General features: G+C 45.4%; 1 protein-coding gene across 4 annotated transcripts in view; it reads right to left on the bottom strand.

Moving 5' to 3' along the window:
- The window catches only part of LOC137432918 (tyrosine-protein kinase ABL1), a 139036-nt gene that overhangs the window by 17386 nt on the left and 101194 nt on the right, over positions 1 to 20456 (bottom strand). For all 4 annotated transcript variants that reach the window (XM_078783728.1, XM_078783729.1, XM_078783730.1 and 1 more), the window contains 2 exons: positions 7786 to 7970; positions 7286 to 7438 (listed from right to left, as the gene is read on the bottom strand). In XM_078783728.1, coding sequence (XP_078639854.1) covers positions 7286 to 7438; positions 7786 to 7970 — 338 coding nt within the window. The remainder of the gene's footprint in view (positions 1 to 7285; positions 7439 to 7785; positions 7971 to 20456) is intronic.

Here is a 20456-nt window from a genome sequence, read left to right as displayed (position 1 = left end):
GCAAATATTGCCCAATCAAGGTGTGCAGAGTTGGTAGAGACTTATCCCCACAGACTCACACCGAGAATTGCTGTCAATGGTGCATCCACCAAGTATTAACTCAAGGGGTGGACACTTATCCAACCAAGATCGTCTAGTATTGTATTTTGAATTAATTTTCTGAAATTGGTAGAATTTGTATTTCACTTGGAAATTGTGGGTTACGAAGTGTGGGTCCCAAAGGCCGAAATAGTCTGATTTAATGCATTTTAATTCCAGGCTACAAGGCAACAAAAGGTGAAAATTTGGAAAGGGGATGTAGACTTTTCATCGGCACTGTACATGTTCTACGCAAGATTTGGGATCATGTGATTGGTATTTAATAACAATAATAATAATTCATTTATTTTGTATAGCGCTTTTCAAGAAGCCCAAAGGCGCTTTGACAGAGTGCAAAACATAATGCATAACAATACATGAAAACAACAATTGCAAAAAGACAAGAATCAATAGGGAAATATTGAAAGCAAAAGGAGGGAGAAGGAGAAGAGATAGTCAGGGGTTAAATGCTGTGGGTTGAATGTTGAATGCAGTGTTGAATAGGTGGGTCTTTAGTGATGTTTTGAATGTGGTGAGTGAGGAGGAGGCTCTGATGGTGTGAGGTAGTGAGTTCCAGAGGGTGGGAGCAGCGATGGAGAAGGCCCTGTCCCCCCAGGATCTGAATTTGGTCCGGATGGGGGGGGAGGGGGGGGGGTCAGGAGGTTGGTACCAGCAGAGCGGAGGTTGCGGGTGGGAGTGTGTCTGGAGAGGAGGTCAGCCAGGTAGGATGGGGCCAGGTTATGGAGGGCTTTATATGTCAAGAGGAGGATTTTGTACTGGATTCTCTGGGGGGATGGGGAGCCAGTGAAGCTTGTAAAGGACGGGGGTGATGTGGTCACGGGTCCGGGAATGGGTGAGTAGACGGGCAGCGGAGTTCTGAATGTATTGGAGTTTATTGGTGATTTTTTAGGGTGAACCATAGAGGAGGCTATTGCAGTAGTCCAGATGGGAGGTGATGAAGGCGTGGATGAGGGTTTCTGCAGCCGTGGAGGAGAGGGATGAGCGAAGACGGGCAATGTTTTTCAGGTGAAAGAAGGCTGACTTTGTGATCTGTTTAGTGTATTTGTCGAAGGAGAGGGTTTGGTCAAAGATGACGCCAAGATTCCGGATGTGAGGGGAGGTGGATACTGGGAAACCGTCGATATTGAGGGCAAAGTTATGGGTGGATTTGGTGAGCGTTTTTGGGCCAACGATGATTATTTCAGATTTATCATAGTTAAGTTTGAGGAAGTTGATTTGAAGCCAGAGAGCACAGAGAGCCTGATGCAACATGGTGATAATTTGGACATGGATTTGTTCCGTATTTTTGGTATGTTGAACTGTGAACCTTGACTGAGGAAGTCACCTAAAGGTTTTCAAAGCAAGTAATTGAATGTCTGACGTTTTGAGAAGCCAAGAGCTGTTCCTAGTACCCTGGATGGTGTGAATTTACGACGGATGGACGCGGAACTTGAACCATGAGACTCCGACAGTTAAGGTCGTCAAGAGAAAAGCCTCGTTTTCACAGTTGCGGCCAGGTCGACTCTATCACACATTTCTGTTCTGTTTTGATGGGGTAGTAATCAGTGAATCTGCTGTGTGGTCATGTGGAAACAACTTAATTGAGATTGCTCACGTGCTGGTTGGTAGAATGCCGGATAACACAGCCTTTACTGTAGTTTGCAATTCAAATTCATTCATCACCACTGAAGCTGAGGTTCAGTGATGATTCATGCATGAAATTACATCACATGACCTTATTGTTGCATTATGAATGGTTATTGTTCAACAATGTACCACAACCAAAAATACTGTCGTGTTCACCGCCGGGATTAACACCCCTGGGTGACGGATGGCCAACCGAGCTTTAACTATGAGGCTGATACTCAAACAATGGCGGTGTTATCTCTTCAGCACACGCGGGTGGTAGTGAAAGGCAGCGAGAGCTTACCTGTACGGACGGACGCAGCACGGGGGTTATCCGATTCCCACAACAAATAAACAGACAAGACAAGGAATTAAAATTCAACAAATAAAGGGTTTAATAAAATAATGCAGGCAACAAAAATTTATGCACAGTAACCTAAATTCCTAACAGAGGGACCCTCCATGCGGACTCAAATACAAACACAGGGAGAAACAAATGAAAGCAAAAATGTGTGGTGCGCTCTGGTCTCCTCAAGTGGACCCCGAACCCCACCGGCCGCCGAACGGGTTCCCAAGTCCTTGCGCAGGAAACGCACAATGGCGCGAACTCGAGCCACCGCCAGCCACCCGAGCGAGGCAGCCAAAGCTCTCTCCTCCACCGTCCCACACTCCACAAAGCGCCGAGGTCTCTCAAGCGCACGCGCCACGGAACACAGCCGTCACAAAGCCAGCACCACCGGGATCAGAGAGAAGGATGCGTCCGCCTTCCACCCAGCAAGGAACGGAGAGAGAGAGAGAGAGAGAGAGAGAGAGAGAGAGAGAGAGAGGGAGAGAGTGTGCAAATCCAACCGCCAAGAGAGCCAATGAACTGTGACCGCTTGTGATGCCAGCCACGAACCAAGAGAGCAAATATGGTGGTGCTCTGCCTTTTTGTCCCTCATGCTGGAATGTTCTCTGATGATATCACACGCGCGCCAATCAACGAGCACCATCGGCCATCGCATCACTCCACACTCCACAGCCAAGACCAATCATCACCTCTCGGGGCGGGGCCCACGGCCCTTCTTGCCGTCCCTTGCGATGACTCAGCTGGTGGTGTCAGTGGTAGTGTTCAAATCCGGTCGGTCATTGGGTTATTTAGTTTAGGTGCGGAATGCATGGCTGGTGTCGTGAGTTTCATAAGGAACAAAGGGAAAAACCACAGAGGCTGTGGTGCCCGCAGTCCCAAAGCAAGTGCCCGACTTACGACTTCTTCACTCCCCTCTCCTTCAATTCTCAGCCCTGAGGCAGCCAAACAGCTCCTTAGCGGTTGTCCCACCGGGGAAGGTCTCCGCACCAGGCTCCTTTGGCCTCAGGCTCTCAGCCTCCGGGTCGCTGGGGGTCTCCATAGCCGCAGGGCGCCAAACCAGACCCCCGCCGACGGGTTCCAATTTCCAGACACCACTGGCTGCCAGGGGCAAATTACCCCAGGGGAGCGGGGAGGAGGGGGGGGGGGGCGCAGTCACCACTCCTCCAGAACTTGATCCATTCCTGTGGACACACACACCTTCCCCACCCACAAAATCCAAAATGACATTTCCTCCCCCGCTGCCATTTCATCCTCAACACATCATGCAATAAAGATGTCATAAAGAGATGGTATTCATTTCCGTGACTAACATGGCCTGCGTACATGTGAAATCCCCATTCACATTTCCAATCACAACTCCATTTCCATTCTCACGACCACACAAAAACACAAAACCTTCACACATAAACAAACGCCACCCACAAGACACTTTTTGTGGCACACACTGATCCAACCAATCCCGTCACCGACCATGCCATCACTCTCACCCACCCCCACTCCAAATTACTCATGTCCCAATTTATATATCAAGAACCGAATCACTCGGGGCAACAAACATCAAGGCACCTTATCTTGAGTGCAGGTAGTGGCAGGTTGGTTGGGTCCAAAAGTGCCATCCACCGTGCTGAATTCCCAAATTTATCCCATGGGGCCTATCAATTTCCACCAAATTTCCTTTTATCCGACTGCACTGGCATGCATGTGGATCCGCCTCCTCCAGTGACCTTTACTACACGACTAAATTTGGCTACTACAGCACCCTCCCTCTACCATGCAAGGGCTATCGGGTAAGTTGAGCAGCCGAACCACCAACATGGCCAAAGAGTGTCCATAAGGGTGCGACCCACCATCCATACTTCGGCCCCCTGTGAGGACCACGGCTCCACTCGCCCCAGCTCGCCAATGTGGTGAGTACTTGCTGCCATCTCTGCCATTCCCAAGGCCTCAGACCTGAAGAGCACAGTCGCAGTGCATGGCATTCCCATCACGTCCCCTGCACCTCTCACATCCCCCAGTCTGACCACATGCAGCCCCCAAGTGCCCACCCACATATGACCACGCCAAAGGTCTAGTCGACAGCCATGCTCCACCAGGAGACTCAATCCCAGAAGACACGGTCTGCACACCTCGGCCACCCATAACACCACGTTGACCCCAAGACTTCCCAACTCCATCCCTGCATCCAAATATTGGAGCTGTCGCCCTCGTAGCCAGTTGAAGGCTGTGTCCCGCTACTCTATCCATTTTTGTCCCAGCCTCCAACACTTTTGTCTAACAACCCTGAATCAATAATGGTGTCACTATCTCCAGTGTCCACCATGGCTTCACAAAATTCACCCTTAAATTTTGCATCTAACCCTCAGATTACCCATGCCAGTTTTTCTTACATTTCACTATTTTCACCAAAGAAGGGCGCTTCTCCATACACCTGCCAGCCGAGCATAGCCCCGTATGCTCGGCCCGTTCCAATTTCCCAATTAATCAATCCTAGGGCTCTCTCCCCAAACCGAGAGCCCCCAAATCACAATGGATCATCTGTGGAAGATCATGCACACACCATCACGTTCCACAGATGCCCCAATGGTTGTCCGGTGGGCTACAATCCATCCCTGTCCATGCGTTTCGACCCGCCTCCGTAGACCAACACAGCATGGCAGGTCAGCACATACTGGCTGCCCCAGGGTCTCAGGGAAAGGCTGTCAGGGCACATGCCCAGGCGGTCACCACATCACGCCCTTGTAGGCTGTCTGTGGAGCCGCCACCAAAGCGTGACCTACAATACCTCCCCCTAGTGGTCCTAAATATACACCATCCTAGGCACCTGAGAAACCACCCTGGACCCCCGGAGGTCTTAACCCCCACCAGAGTTCGGCGACCCTGCTGGCCTGAGACACTCGCTCGGGCGGCGCCCCGACGGATCAGGGACGCCACACTCCACCAGACTCCCCGTGGGGCCAATTCCATACCACAACACCCATGGTCGGACCCCACGTCCAAATATTGCCAGCACAGCCCACCAGCTGGCTGGAATTATTATTAGTTCATATGCAGCCTGTGGCTGCTGATGGAGTGCCCATTTCCAGTAAGCCGATACTCATTTTGCTGACCTCGGACAGAAGACAGGCTGAGTCAACCGAATTGGTGTTACTTAACGGCATGACAGGGGCTCAAACTGAAGACCCTAAGTCAACGCCAGACTTCTTTTCTAAATGGCAGCATGCCACACGATGGCAGTTTTAAAGAGCAACCAAAATATTGTATTGGAGAAAAGAAAAATCCAGAACCACATTCATCAGAGATTAACTCAAACAAACTGAGCAATCCTCCCAACACTTATCACACAATACCTGGCCCTTCATGAAGGTCGCCCATCTAAGTACAGTCCCACCCGGGCTCAGTGGTGCTCATCCTCTGAGATTTAAGATCGGGAGTATTGAAGCCAATTGTTACGGATTCGTCACTTCCGTTGTTGTGGTTTTCATCCACTGTAAACATTTTTGATTCCATGTACTATTATTGTTGTCGTTTAAGGGAGATAGAGGTTACTATTTTCAAAAGGTAAAAAAGTCAATGTTTTAAATGAAACCGGAACCGGACGACGACGAGGAGAAGGCGGAGCGAGTGAGTCGGGGAAGAAGCCTAGCTGCTTCGAGGTCTGGAGCAAACGTTGACGAACGGAGGTCACTAGCAAACTTCGGGTTTCCCGGGAAAGGGATTCTTGCGACAGAGTTGTTATCGCTGACAGATCAACCTGCGTGTCAGGTTTTGGCGGTTGATTCCGAGGAGAATCATCTTCGTGCCGTTACGCCTCGAGAACGGGCCGTCGGCCATTTTGACTCGCGCGCTTTGTGCATCGCGCAAGGTTTTTCGCTTCGCTTCAACCATTTTCACCGCATCCAGACGTTTATCTGGTGTGTGTGTGTGTGTGTGTGTGTGTGTGTGTGTGTGTGTGTGTGTGTGTGTGTGTGTGTAACGTGGATTTTGAAGGTAAATCTGCGGTTCGCCGGTTTGGAGCTGTGAAACGTCCATACCCGAGGGTGTGATTTCCCAGTCGCCTGGAGGGCGCCTTTGGATTTCCCCGTTGCCTTGAGGGCACCTTTGCGCAGCTTTGGCTGCGTGACTGTGACTGTCATCCAAACGGGATTCTGGTCTCGATTCGACATCGTTCTGACGATTACTGGAGCAGATCGACTTTGGCTTGAAGTGGGCTATAAATGGGTCATTTTTTGTTTTGCTTAGTGGACAGTTTTTTTGTATTCCATTTGACCTATCTCAACATGAAATGACAAAATTTTCGGCCTGGGGTGCAAGAAAACAGTGTGCAGGGCAAAAATCCAAAATGGCTGCCGTTTTCCCTGAAAAATCACATTTTTAGCCATAACTTTGTCATTTCTGGGTCTTTTTACTTGGTTGTGGTGTCTAACCCTATGTTTATGGGGTCAGGCAATCTATTTATGCAATTAGAAGTAGTGTCAAACCATCAGATGTTGAGTTAAGACATATTTTTGCTGTATGTTTTGAGTTAAGACATTTTTTTGATGTTTTTGAGGTTGAGTAATCATATTTTTATTTCACATTGTCTATTTTTGACACTACAATTTTTGCCCTGTACACTTTTTTCTTGGACCCCAGGCCGAAAATTTTGTCATTTCATGTTGAGATAGGTCAAATGGAATACAAAAAAACTGTCACCTAAGAAGAATAACAATAAAAGATTTTTGACCCCCGTATAGCCCACTCTTACTTGAAGCCGGAATCAACTTTGGCTTGAAGCCGGGAAAGAGACATTGGGGAATGTTCTTCTTTTCGCTCACTTGGAGCACAGTGAGTTATATTGTACGAACCTGATGGTACCATCATAGGAAATATATATTGGTTGTACAATTGATTACTATTGTTGTTGGTTATTCTTGTGTGATCTTAATACAATATTTGTTTGTTGGTAACAATTGGTGTGGCTTCACCATTGATCTTTGACATACAGAATAACACATTTTTCTGCTGCGACTCCTCTCGGGGCTCGGAGGTACACCGTGACCGGGGTTTGGGGAGGAGCACGTAACACCAATAAATAATGCAACGATATTCATAAATAATCGATTGATGTCTATTATTCCACTTTCAAGATAATGAACTGTGGATACTTTTAACAATCACTGCAAGGTTGTGTTTGATGTTGTATGTGTACATACACCTCATAAAGCAGTGAAGGGATTAATGACGAGGACTCACAGGCATGCATCAGTGCATAGACTTTAGGAGGACAGCCCTCTGGTTGCTCCATGCGGTATCCCCTTTCCAATCGCTCGTACACTTGCGAGAGATCCACGCCAGGGTAGGGAGACATTCCATATGTGGCAATCTCCCAAAGAAGTATACCAAAGGCTGCAGGATGGTAACACAGGAGTTGGGAAAGATATATATTGCATATATATATATATATATATATATTTTTTTTTTTGCAAAAACAATGAATGCAACAACAACAGCAACAGCTGGTTCAATGGTTTAGAGTAGACTACAGTACATTTTCACTCCATTCTAGTAAGATTATCATTGTGTTCTCCTCCAAATATAAACTCTTTCAGCCAAGGACAATGCAGAACGATATCGAAAATATTTCTACAAAGCTTTAATTTGTGCTGAAACAATGTCTAGTTCTACTACCAGTTTGTGCTGTATAAAAGCACATCTACATAGTTTTTGCATGACACGCTGCACAGCTGACTTACCCCAGACATCAGACTTTATGGTGAACGTGTTATAGGCAAGGCTCTCGGGCGCAGTCCACTTGATGGGGAATTTTGCACCTGCACGTGCTGTGTATGTGTCACCGGTTATGAGACGGCTCAACCCGAAGTCTGCTACTTTCACGAGATGGTTTTCACCTACCAAACAGTTCCTTGCAGCTAGATCCCTGGAGACAGACAACGAAATGAGGAACTTAAGAACACTTGAACAGCAGAGAGCAGCACCACCAACTCTATAACCGTTAAACCTCACCAACACAATAGTATTGTCGCGTGAATGCCCTCGGTTAATACCGTGGGCTCGCAGATGGCCAAACGAACTTTAATGGAGGCGTTTATTCAATGACGGATTCGACTATGCTAGCACGGGAGGAACCCTATTAGATAGGATAATACCCCTAATTGATTAGATAATACCCCTCATTCATAACAGTATTATTTGTACAGTACAGCAAGCATCACATGACATTGAGCGATATTCCAGCAAGAAAGTAAGCAACACAGCTGACACTGTAAAGGGAAATAACCATTAAAGTGACATTCATGTTGTTGCATCAACTTTCTATTTGGCAGATATTGAAGGGGACTATTAACAGCATTGCAAAAAGTAAAATGATTTTGTTAGGATTCAAATAACCAGCATAACTACCTCAGTTATCTTAGTCTCACAGAACAGAAGAAAAAACAGGAACTAAAGGGTCAACAAAGTGGGGTAAAGGAGAAACAGGATATGAAAGCGCACATGTACTAAAGCTCGAGGAGAGGACATGGTCTGAGAGGGTGGAGCAAATTTCAGAAGTACAAATAGTATATACATATATGCAGACATATGTAGCAAAAATATAATCACCTCAGGTGACACTGGCAGGGGACTGAATGAATGAATGAATGATCGTTTTAAGGCCATTTTCCCCGCTAGAGCGGGGGTTAGCCTTGCGGGCCCCATGACAATCATGGTTCCCTGTTTGAGGCAATGTTTTTATGGCCGGATGCCCTTCCTGACGCCAACCCTTGGTCGCCTCTTACGATGCGTAGGGATACGGTGTACCTATTCTAAACCGGGGTACACACCGTGATCATTCATCCCAGCAAGCTGGTACTCAATTTGCCGACCTCGGAAGGATGACAGGCTGAGTCAACCCCCCTGGCGTTAATTCAGCGATCCCGACAGGGGACTAATAAGTCATATTTATTACAACAGACCACAACCAACATGAGAGGGATGTAAAGAATACAACTTCATACAATAGATCTGCACCAAGCTCAGCAAATGTAACAAGTGTGTAAGACGCTTTGCAGACAATCACTCGGCATCCCGTACGTACAAGGGGTGGGAAGAATTGCTTTGTCATACATATCGGAAAGTAAATTTGCTTTATAACAACTTCACACTTCCTTTGTTTGAATGACAAACAAACCCACGAACTTGAAACAATGTCAAACGTTCATGGATGAGCATGCGCAAGCAAACAGTGTTGCATAAAATGAAATCGTATGATCTTGATGACGCACTTCCAAGTTTCCATTGCACAAGGCTCGAGCACAATGTTGTTAAACCTAACATGTGCAATGGAAGCTGTCATCATGATCAAGTAAAAATATGCGATTCATAATCACGTGAAGAGTGAATCAATCGTGATTTAATCTTTGTGCATTGGCAAAATTAAGAAGATTGGTTAAGCCCAATGGATGGCGCGTCGACGGATAGTGAAAAGTTCAGCATGAAGTGATAGATCTACATTGCAAAAGGAGCCATGTCTGTCTGTTTGACTGTTTGGCAAGTTATAACTTGAGAACAGATTAACGGATTCCAATAATTCCAACTAAGATGGATTCAGGAAACTCCAAGAAAGGTTTGTGATGCAAAAAATAAACAAATAAAGGTCGGTTTGGGTGTATGGGTGCATGGGCACACGTGTTCAAACTGCAAAGAACAACTTGCGACGCTGGCTAGCCCTTACAAAAAATATATATATGTACACATGACAAAGTATGTGGACACCCCTTCAAATTAGTGGATTCGGCTATTTCAACCACACCCGTTGTTGACAGATACAGTCACGTGAAAAAGGAAGTACACCCCATGTAAAGTTTTGACTTTTTCAAAATATTTCAACATACAGCTATTTGATCTTCATTTCAACAATATTGATAGATAAAGGTGATATAATATAACAAATATCATGAAACATTTACATTTTGTAGTCCATTGTATAATTTAAATAAACATAAATGCAAATTTCACATGTGGAAAAAGTAAGTACACCCCTACATTTATCACTACTTCAAATACCTAAAATTAGAATCAGGTGCACCAGCTCAGGTGCAAATGATTACAACATCGTCAGAGAGGATCTTGGAGGAACCTGTCTTATTTAAACCTCAGACATTTAGTTTGGTTTGCTCTTTGTTGTTGAAGTGTGCAGCGTCACCATGCCAAGATCAAAAGAGCTCATTGAGGCCTTCAGAAAGAAGGTTATAGATGCCTACGAGTCTGGGAAGGGATTTAGAAAGATCTCCAAACAATTTGAAATCAATCATTCGACTGTCCGGAAGATCATCTACAAGTGGAGAAGATTCCAAACAACTGCCAACATGTTCAGGCCAGGCCGCCCCAGCAGGTTCAGCCGGAGAGCAGACCGCAAGATGCTGAAAGAAGTCTCGAAGAACCCCAGAATGTCATCACGGGACCTACAGGTAGCTCTTGCCACTGTTGATGTCAAAGTGCACGAGTCTACCATTAGAAAGAGGTTGAACAAATTTGATCTACATGGGAGATGTGACAGGAGGAAACCTTTGCTGTCGAGAAAGAACATCAGGGCAAGATTAAAGTTTGACAATGAACACCTCGGTCCTAGGCAAAGACCAGCACTTCTGGAACAATGTGCTCTGGACAGATGAGTCAAAGCTAGAGCTATTTGGCCACAAGAACCTCATACCAACTGTAAAGCATGGTGGTGGAAATATTATGGTTTGGGGCAGCTTTGCTGCATCAGGGCCTGGGCAGCTCACCATTATAGAATCCACTATGAATTCTTCATTGTACCAGAGGGTGCTTGAGGATAATGTGAGGCCATCTGTCGGAAAGTTGAAGCTCAACCGAAGGTGGACCTTGCAACATGACAATGACCCTAAACAGAACAGTAAATCCACCAAGGAATGGCTGAAAAGAAAGAAATGGAGGGTTCTGGAATGGCCAAGTCAAAGCCCGGATCTAAATCCCATCGAGATGTTGTGGGGGGATTTGAAACGAGCTGTGCATGCAATTGTGCCTGCTGTGCAACAATTTTTTGTTCAATAAATTATTGCAAAGTCAATTTTTCATTGTTTGTTGTTCAATTAGATCACCTTTATCAATAGATACTGTTTAAATGAAGATCAAATATTGATATGTCCACATATGTTAAAAAGATTTTAAAAAACATTTCATGGGGTGTACTTACTTTTTCCACATGCGAAATTTACATTTATGTATATTTAAATTCTACAATGGACTACAAAATGTAAATGTTTCATGATATTTGTTATATTATATCACCTTTATCTATCAATATTGTTGAAATGAAGATCAAATAGCTGTATGTTGAAAAAGTCAAAACTTTACATGGGGCGTACTGTGTATGTATGTATGTATGTATGTATGTATGTATGTATGTATGTATGTATGTAATTGTATATATATATATATATATATATATATATATATATATATATATATATATATATATATATATATATATATAGTGGATATGAGGATTGTATTTTTTTTATTGTGTGCTTTATTGCTTTATTGCTTGATTCTGGACCCTCCTGCCTCCAGTGTTGTGTAAAGGTCAAAGGGCATCCCATAATTAGTCCATAAAGCATACACGTCAGCCAATCATAGATTTCCCCCTGGTTGATAGTTATATCTTTATTATGTGTATTAGGGTAAGGCCTTGTCTCCCATTAAGATGACACTCCATTGCACCAAGTGAAATAGAGTAGATTCCTTTCACATTCCCCTTTCATCATTGCCAAGCCTCGATTGCCAATTACATCCCCTCCAAAACCACCATTGAACATGTGCTCAGCTCGGGGTCAGAGGGCCTGTGCCCACCAATCAGGGCCGAGGCGAGCTGACCGATGGGCGTGTCCTAAAGGCCGGCGGCTTGATCGCTGGAGGCGCTATAAAAGCGCGCGCGCAAGGTACTGCAAAAGAGATCATCCAGCAGCGATTCTTGTCCAAAGGAGATCATCCAGCAGCGATTCTTGTCCAAAAGAGATCATCCAGCAGCGATTCTTGTCCAAAGGAGATCATCCAGCAGCGATTCTTGTCCAAAAGAGATCATCCAGCAGCGATTCTTGTCCAAAAGACATCATCCAGCAGCGATTATTGTCCAAAAGAGATCATCCAGCAGCGATTCTTGTCCAAAAGAGATCATCCAGGGAAGCACAAAGCCTGCTATTCATTGCCTTGCTCGCCAAAGTTGGACCAAGCAAGAGAGTTGGGCAAGAAGCAAGCACGTTGTTCAGTTGTGTGGTTGAGTCAGACGAGTCCTGGCAAAGAGCGCGACGTCCACCGCAGCAGCAGCAGACACAGCAGCAGACACAGCAGCAGCAGCGGCGGCCACAGCAGCAACAACAGCAGCGTGGGGCCTTGACGGCAGTTTTGAGGAAACGGCACCGCCGATCGTGCTGCAGTACCCTTGGACCTTCCTCTCCCTCCAGCCATCCATCTCCCGCCAGTCCTATCATCATTCCCCGCGTGAGTCTGTCCTTGTTTGTTCTGTCCCTGGGTTAATTAAGACTGCATAGGATAAACTAGCGATTTTCACTGTGTCCTTCTGGTCCGTCCCTCTGTCTATTTTATTTTATTATCCTTCCTTCTCCTTGGTTACTTTGAGCCTGTAAATAGCAAATAAATTATATTCGTATTTCCAACCTTTTTGTCTGCTTCTTCTTCACATCCGTGTCGCCTTAGTCTTTTCCCTATTGAATATCTGTGGCGCGATCCGGCCAACGTTCGGGAATCGGGTTAGTCGGGGTAACTGTACGGCCGCGGGCAAACACAACATCTTATCCGCGGTCCGTAACAATATATATATATATATATATATATATATATATATATATATATATATATATATATATATATATATATATTGTTGCGGTTTTGAGAACCCACACTTGTTGTAAATATCACATCATTAAAGGTTAACGGTAGCACCCCATAGATAGGCCACAAGCAACACGTAGGTCACCATAGGACATCAGTTATTTCTTCGTATGTGTTAGATGAGGCCATTTTCCAATAGTTGAATCTGCGTTGCGTCGATCAAATAAGAGTAGGCCCTTTCGTCCATTTTGCAGCCTCCCTCCAAGTGACGCCATTAAGCGCGCTCCCCAGTCTGTGCCCCATGGCCCTTCCCAATTTGTTACGCGCCTTTGTTAGCAGCGTTTGCTGCCCTTGAGCGTGAGCTCGCTAAATGCCGCCATAAGCCACGAGGTGAAGCCCGGAAAAAGGGGGCAGAGCACCAAGGAGGAGGTGTGGTCACGTCACCCAGCCGTCAGGGCAGGGCCAGTAAGCGATAACCAGCCAACCAGGGCTGGAGTGACATCGCCTGACAGGGCGTGGTTAGGGCTCGCGGAGCGTTCGCTGGCTTCACTTATAAAAGCCAGCGCACAAAGCCCTTTTACAAGACTGCGAGGAAGCGCGCTGATGAGAGGACGGTGCGAAGGTCGACCTTAGGACGGTGCGGAGAGGACAGGACTTGCACAATTGGCGCTTGCGTACAGGACATTGGGGAGGCTGCGTTTGGCACAAGTCGTGCGCAAAGTACGTACGCAATATACCAGCCTTCCCCCGTGATATAATTGTTCGTTCGCGTTACGCTACATGAAGAGCTGCCTGCCGGGTTTTCCATCACCTGGACCAGAGCCGGACTGGAGCCTGGACACGCTGGTGACCATCAACCTACCATCTGCAATCCCCGTGTGAGTGTCTGTATGTGAGACGGGCCCGTTTGTCCAGGGAATAAGTTACGCCTGTAATTAAGACTGCCCTGTGTGCTTTTCCTTCCTCTTTCTTTCATGTACATTCCTTTCGTTTCCTCTTCTTCTTGTACATTTGTAATCAATTGCTCTGTTCTTCCTATTTTCCTGGTTTCCTCTTATCCGATCGCATCAGTCTTTTCTCTCATTGGGTAAGTGTGGCACGATCGCAACCGCTTAGAATCGGGTCTAGTCATTTGTTAACAGCTCGGATCGCGGATTGCTATTCGCTCGGCATATCCCATCAATATCCGTGGTTTGAGCGGGAGTTATTCCCTCGTTCCCGGTCGGCGTTAGTACTTAGGTAGTAGCGAATCCCTAGGCCTAACAAACCCTATCTAACGCCGCGCCGGGAAGGACGTTATAACTTACAGGACTCGCGTCGGCCAGATAAAAAGACAAGGGGATTAATCCCCCCTTGATAAGGGGAGAGCCGACGTCGGAGATCAGCAACAATATATATATTCTTAAGGGAACAAGTAATGGGTCAACAACTTACAGCTGATCTGCAGCAATGTAAGTAAATTAAGCCTTGAACGTTGATGCAAACAATTCCTACAGGTGTCCCAACCTCTGCTGATGACTTGATTACAAACCCCCTGTCTGTATAAAAGCAGTATTGGAACAAACTGTTATTACATCCTCTGAAGCATTATTTGGACAATACTGCACTGCAGGAAGTAGTACATTGGAAACTGGAGGAAACTCTGACAGGAAGACGTCTGGCAGGCCCAAAGCCACAACAGAATCAGAAGACAAGTTTCTGAGAGTCAACAGCTTGCGCGATAGACGGCGCACAGGACAACAGCTACAAGCACAGCTTAACACTGGTCGAAGTAAGCAGGTCTCAGTTTCAACTGTGAAGAGAAGACTTCGAGCTGCAGGTCTGACAGGTCGAGTGGCAGTAAGAAAGCCATTGCTAAGATGGCAAATTAAGAAAAAGAGGCTTGCCTGGCCCATGAAGCACCGCCAGTGGACGACTGAAGACTGGAAGAAGGTCTTATGGACCGATGAATCAAAATTTGAAATCTTTGGTTCATTACGCAGGGTTTTTTTGTATGCCATTGAGTCTGCGAAAGGATGGTTCCTCAGTGTGTGACACCAACTATCAAACATGGAGGAGGAAGCGTGATGGACTGGGGCTCTTTTGCTGGTTCCAGAGTCGGCGACTTGCACAGAGTGACTGGCACCATGAACCAAAAGGGCTACCACAGCATTTTGCAGCACCATGCAATACTCTCTGGTATATGCCTAGTTGGTCAGGGGTTCATCCTACAGCAAGATAATGACCCTAAACACACCTCCAGTCTATGTCAAAACTATCTTCGAGGAAAAGAACAGGACGGTCGGCTTCAAATCATGGAATGGCCAGCACAGTCTCCAGACTTAAACCCCATTGAGCTGGTTTGGGATGAACTGGACAGAAGGTTGAAAGCAAAGCAACCTACAAGTGCAACACATTTGTGGGAACTTCTGCAACAGTGTTGGGAAGAACTTCCCGAACAATATTTGATTTCCATTGTAGAAAGAATGCCACAAGTGTGTTCGGCGGTTATATCTGCAAAAGGTGGCTACTTTGCCAAGTCAAAAATTTAAATTTGCTTTTGTTAAACAAAATGATTCCATGATTTCTTTTTTATCTCCAATTGTTTATTTGTTCTATGCTTAATTTCAGAGTACATTGAGACATTAAACTGCATAAATTTCAATAAAAACTGGAAAAATTAAGGTGTTCTCAAACTTTTGACTGGTAGTGTGTATGTATGTATGTATGTATGTATGTATGTATGTATGTATATATGTGTGTGTATATATATATATATATATATATAGTGCATGGGCACATTGTCAAGTCCTCCCAATGGGGAACGAAAGCATGATAATGATGACATTATCGGTGAAGTGGTATACCAGCCATAAATGTTTTAATCAAATGCCTTATCCTAAAAATCTGAAATTGCATACACATGATATCTAACCCATTTTTATTGAAATATTAAATTTATGACATCGTAGATCACATGGTTTGGCAGCCATATTGGATTTAACCTAAAACCCCCAAAAAACCATCTTCTCCCAAACCAACGAAGCAATTGACTTGAAACTTGATGTGTGTGATTGACATGGCATTGCGATTAAAAGTTGATCATGAAAATGTCATCGGTCACATGGTGTGGCAGTCATATTGGATTGAAGGAAAATATTAAATAGTTATATCTCAGAAACCACTTACCCTGTTGATGCGAAACTTTACAAATGTCATCTAAAACTATTGCTGCATATAGTTCGAAAATGACGACATCGTAGGTCACGTGGTTTGGCAGCCATCTTGGGGAACGAAGGTGTTCTAAAATAATTTTTATTATTTTAGTAATTAAAATAAATAAATAAAATAAATAAATAAAATAAATAATTAAATTTAATAAAATAAATAAATAAATAAATAAAATAATTTAGATGATTCTAAAATTATCTTGTTTATTTTTAGGACAGTCAACAAGGGTATGAACCTTATCCGATCAACATGAAACTTCACAAATGTGATCCCCTACCCATACATATGCAAAGTGTACATTTTTGATGTCATGTCATGTGATTTGGCAGCCATATTAACTTGAAAGCTGATATTTAAAAAAAACAAACCCTTGTCTGAAACTGCTTCACCGATCGATGTGAACCCTGTCATGTCTGGTAAAACAAGCGTTACGCCTCCGTCCCCCGTCGGTGAAGTGATGCGAGTTGACAAAGTGGAAGACGCAAGGCGGCCATCTTGGATTTTGACGTGGCGACCCAATTTTCAATAGCGTTCTCCCTTATGCGTAGATACACCAACACACCAGATTAGAAGTTGGTACTTCGCTTATTTTTCAAGATATCTTCCGCTCACAAGGTTCAGACATAAATGGCGGCGGCCATCTTGGATTTTGACGTGGCGACCCAATTTTCAATAGGGTTCTTCCTTATGCCTAGATACACCCACACACCAGATTATAAGTTGGTACCTTCGCTTATTTTTCAAGATATTTCGCTCACAAGGTTCAGACATATATATGGTGGCGGCCATCTTGGATTTTGACATGGCGACCCAATTTTCAATAGCGTCCTTCCTTATGCCGAGATACACCCACACACCAAATTAGGTTGGTACTTCGCTTATTTTTCAAGATATTCATCTCACAAGGTTCAGACATACATGGCGGTGGCCATCTTGGATTTTGACGTGGCGACCCAATTTTCAATAGGGTTCTTCCTTGTGCCTAGATACACCCACACACCAGATTATAAGTTGGTACTTCGCTTATTTTTCAAGATATTCAGCTCACAAGGTTCAGACATACATGGCATCAGACATACATGGTGGCGGCCATCTTGGATTTTGACGTGGGTTGCACCCACACACCAAATTCGAATGCGGTCCTTCACTTACGCACGCACACACGGCTGCAAGCACGCCCGCATGGACGGACGGACATACTTGAGAACAGCTGAAGGGATTTAAATCGAACTTGTTTATTTTTAGGACAGTCAACAAGGGCATCTACCTATTGTCACGGGCAGGACCTACACGGAGGCATATTGGCGACGCAGTCAAATTGCTCTAGCTTATTATTTACTCGTGATCTGGTATTGTATGTGTGGGGGTGAGCGTATGTGCTTGTTCTTGTTTTTTTTGTTTCCGGGGAACTAACATGACTGGGTTTGCATCCGGGTTGGACATGGTGATGTGTGGGTTCCGTGATTAGGGGAGCTTCCATTTCGTGTTGCACATGTGTGGGCATGTTGTTGGGGATTGAGCGTTGTTGTTTCTTGCTCACTTTATCCAGGTGTTTGTACCATCCAGTTTTTGCCATTCATACTACTGGTTGGTTTTCATACTTAGAGACTTTTCCAAGATTGTTTTCATGGTTTTGTTTAAATATTTATTTAAATATGTTTAAACCGCAGCGGTGATCCCCCCCCCTCCCCAGGATTTCCATGTTATAAAAGTTTCCCAGTGTGTACCCTGGATAAGAATAGGTACGCCGTATCCCTGCGTGTCGTAGGAGGCGACTAAGAGGGTTGGCATCAGGAAGGGCATCCGGCCATAAAAAAAAAAAAACATTGCCTCAAAAAGAGAACCATGACAATTACAACTACATGTGGGCAGGGTACAGCCCGAAGTGGAGATCGGTTTCTGAGGTTTGGGACATGGAATGTAGGGACAATGACAGGGAGATCAGGAGAAGTGGTGGAAGTATTGGTCAGAAGAAGAGTGGACATATGTTGTGTGCAAGAGACGAGATGGAAGGGAAGTGGTGTGAGAATGGTGAAGGGTAGGCAGGGACAGAAATACAAGTTTGTGTGGCAAGGGTGCCTGGAGGGCATGAATGGTGTTGGTGTCCTGTTTTCTGAGGAGTTTGTAGACAGTGTGGTGAGTGTGACTAGAGTGAGTGATAGGTTGATGATGGTGAAAATGATGATTGGAAAGCTCTTGGTGAACGTCATCTCGGGATATGCTCCGCAGGTTGGTCAGAGCGATGAAGAGAAGGACAAGTTCTGGTGTGTGATAGAGAAGCTGATGGAAAACGTGAAAGATGAGGAAGTTGTTGTGGTAGGAGGAGACCTAAATGGACATGTGGGAAGGAGTATGGATGGTTTTGACGGAGTTCATGGGAGTTACGGATATGGAGTGAGAAATGGAGAAGGTGAAAGGATTTTGGAGTTTGCTGATGGAGCTGATTTGTTGATTTGTAATACTCAGTTCCAGAAAGAGGATAATAAACTTGTTACATACACGTCAGGTGGGTCGACGACAACCGTTGACTACCTGATGGTGCGTAGGCAGGATAGGGGGCACCTCCGAGACACAAAGGTGATCCCGGGGGAGGAGGCTGTTTCACAGCAACACTTGGTTGTCTGCGACGTAAGGGTGAAAGGTGCGAGGAGAGCTCGGCGGGTGAAGTACCAACCGAGAATGAAGGTGTGGAGGTTGAAAGAGGTGACAGTAAGGGAGGCATTAAAAGAGAGGCTGAGTAGGGTCGAGGATGATGTGGTTGAGCTTGAAAGTGGTTGGATGTCAATGAAAGCTAGTCTGTTGGGAGCCGTTGGTGAGGTATGTGGATGGACAAAAGGACCACCGAGGCACTCGGAAACATGGTGGTGGGATGATGAAGTTGGAAAGAGGATTGACGAGAAGAGGAAGAAGTTCAAGGAGTGGCAGAAGGCGAAGGGTACGGGAGCAGAAACAGTAGAGCATGAAAGTTATAAGGCAGCCAGGAAGGCTGCAAAGAAAGAGGTAGCAAAGGCGCAGGAGGCATGTAGGAAAATGTTCGCAGAATGCTTGGATTCGGAAGAGGGTCAGAGACCGGTATTCAGGATTGCAAAGCAGATAGCGAAAGAGAGGTGTGATGTGATGGGGGTGAGCTGCTTGAAGGATGAAGTGGGACAAATCGTTGTCGACCCAGATGGAATTAAAGGAAGATGGAAAAGATATATGGAAATGCTGTTGAATACAGAGAATGAATGGGATGGCAACATAGAGAGTAACCCAGTTTTAGGACCGGCAGAGAAGATAACTGAGAAGGAAGTTGAGGAAGCGATAAAAGCAATGAAGGGTAGAAAAGCGGGAGGGCCGACGGGAGTTGTGGGAGATATGTTGAAGGCAGCAGGAAGTTGGGGTGTGAAGAGAATGACAGTGATCTGTAATCTGGTGGTGAAAGAAGGCCGCATTCCAGTGGATTGGGAACTGAGTACCCTCGTCCCTCTATACAAGGGGAAAGGTGACCCTCTGGAGTGTGGCTCGTACCGAGCGATAAAGTTATTGGAGCATGGAATGAAGGTATTGGAAAGGGTGTTGGAGAGGAGGATAAGGAAGAAAGTGAAGATCGACGAAATGCAGTTTGGATTTATGCCAGGAAGAGGAACGACAGACGCGCTTTTCATTGTGAGGCAGTTGCAGGAGAAGTACATGGAGAAGGGGAAGAAGTTGTTTCTTGGGTTTGTTGATCTGGAGAAAGCATTAGATCGGGTTCCACGCAAAGTATTGACATGGGCATTGAGGAAGTTAGGAGTGGAGGAATGGTTGATCAGAGTAGTGATGGCAATGTACAAAAGAGCGCGCACAGCTGTAAGGCCGAAGGACGGGAACAGTGGTGAGTTTGAGGTGAAGGTGGGAGTGCATCAGGGGTCGGTACTAAGTCCACTACTATTTGTAGCTGTGATGGAGGTGCTGGCTCAGAACGTAAAGGAGGGTTTACCATGGGAGTTGTTGTATGCAGATGATCTGGTGTTGATTGCGGAAAGTATGGATGGACTGAAGGAAAAGATGAACACGTGGAAGGAATGTATGGAGACAAAAGGTCTGAAGGTGAATATCGGAAAGACGAAGGTGATGGCAAGTGGTAAAGCATGTGGTGAGGTGGAAAGAACTGGCCCTGTGCTGTGTGTAGGAAGGGTGTCGGAGTGAACTCCATTCAGTGTACAATGTGCGCTGAGTGGGTTCATCAAAAATGTAGTGGTCTGAGAGGGTCATTAACCAGTGTGGCAGCTACATTCAAATGTAAGGTGTGCACAGAGGGAGCTGCAGATGGAGGAAATGTTGAGTTGGATCTTGGAGACGGTGTGAAGCTGGAAGGTGTGAA

This window comes from Myxine glutinosa, chromosome 8 (genome assembly GCF_964187855.1).
Source record: "Myxine glutinosa chromosome 8, kmMyxGlut1.1, whole genome shotgun sequence".
NCBI classification, from domain to species: domain Eukaryota; kingdom Metazoa; phylum Chordata; class Myxini; order Myxiniformes; family Myxinidae; genus Myxine; species Myxine glutinosa.
This window is presented reverse-complemented; position numbering and strand designations above follow the sequence as displayed.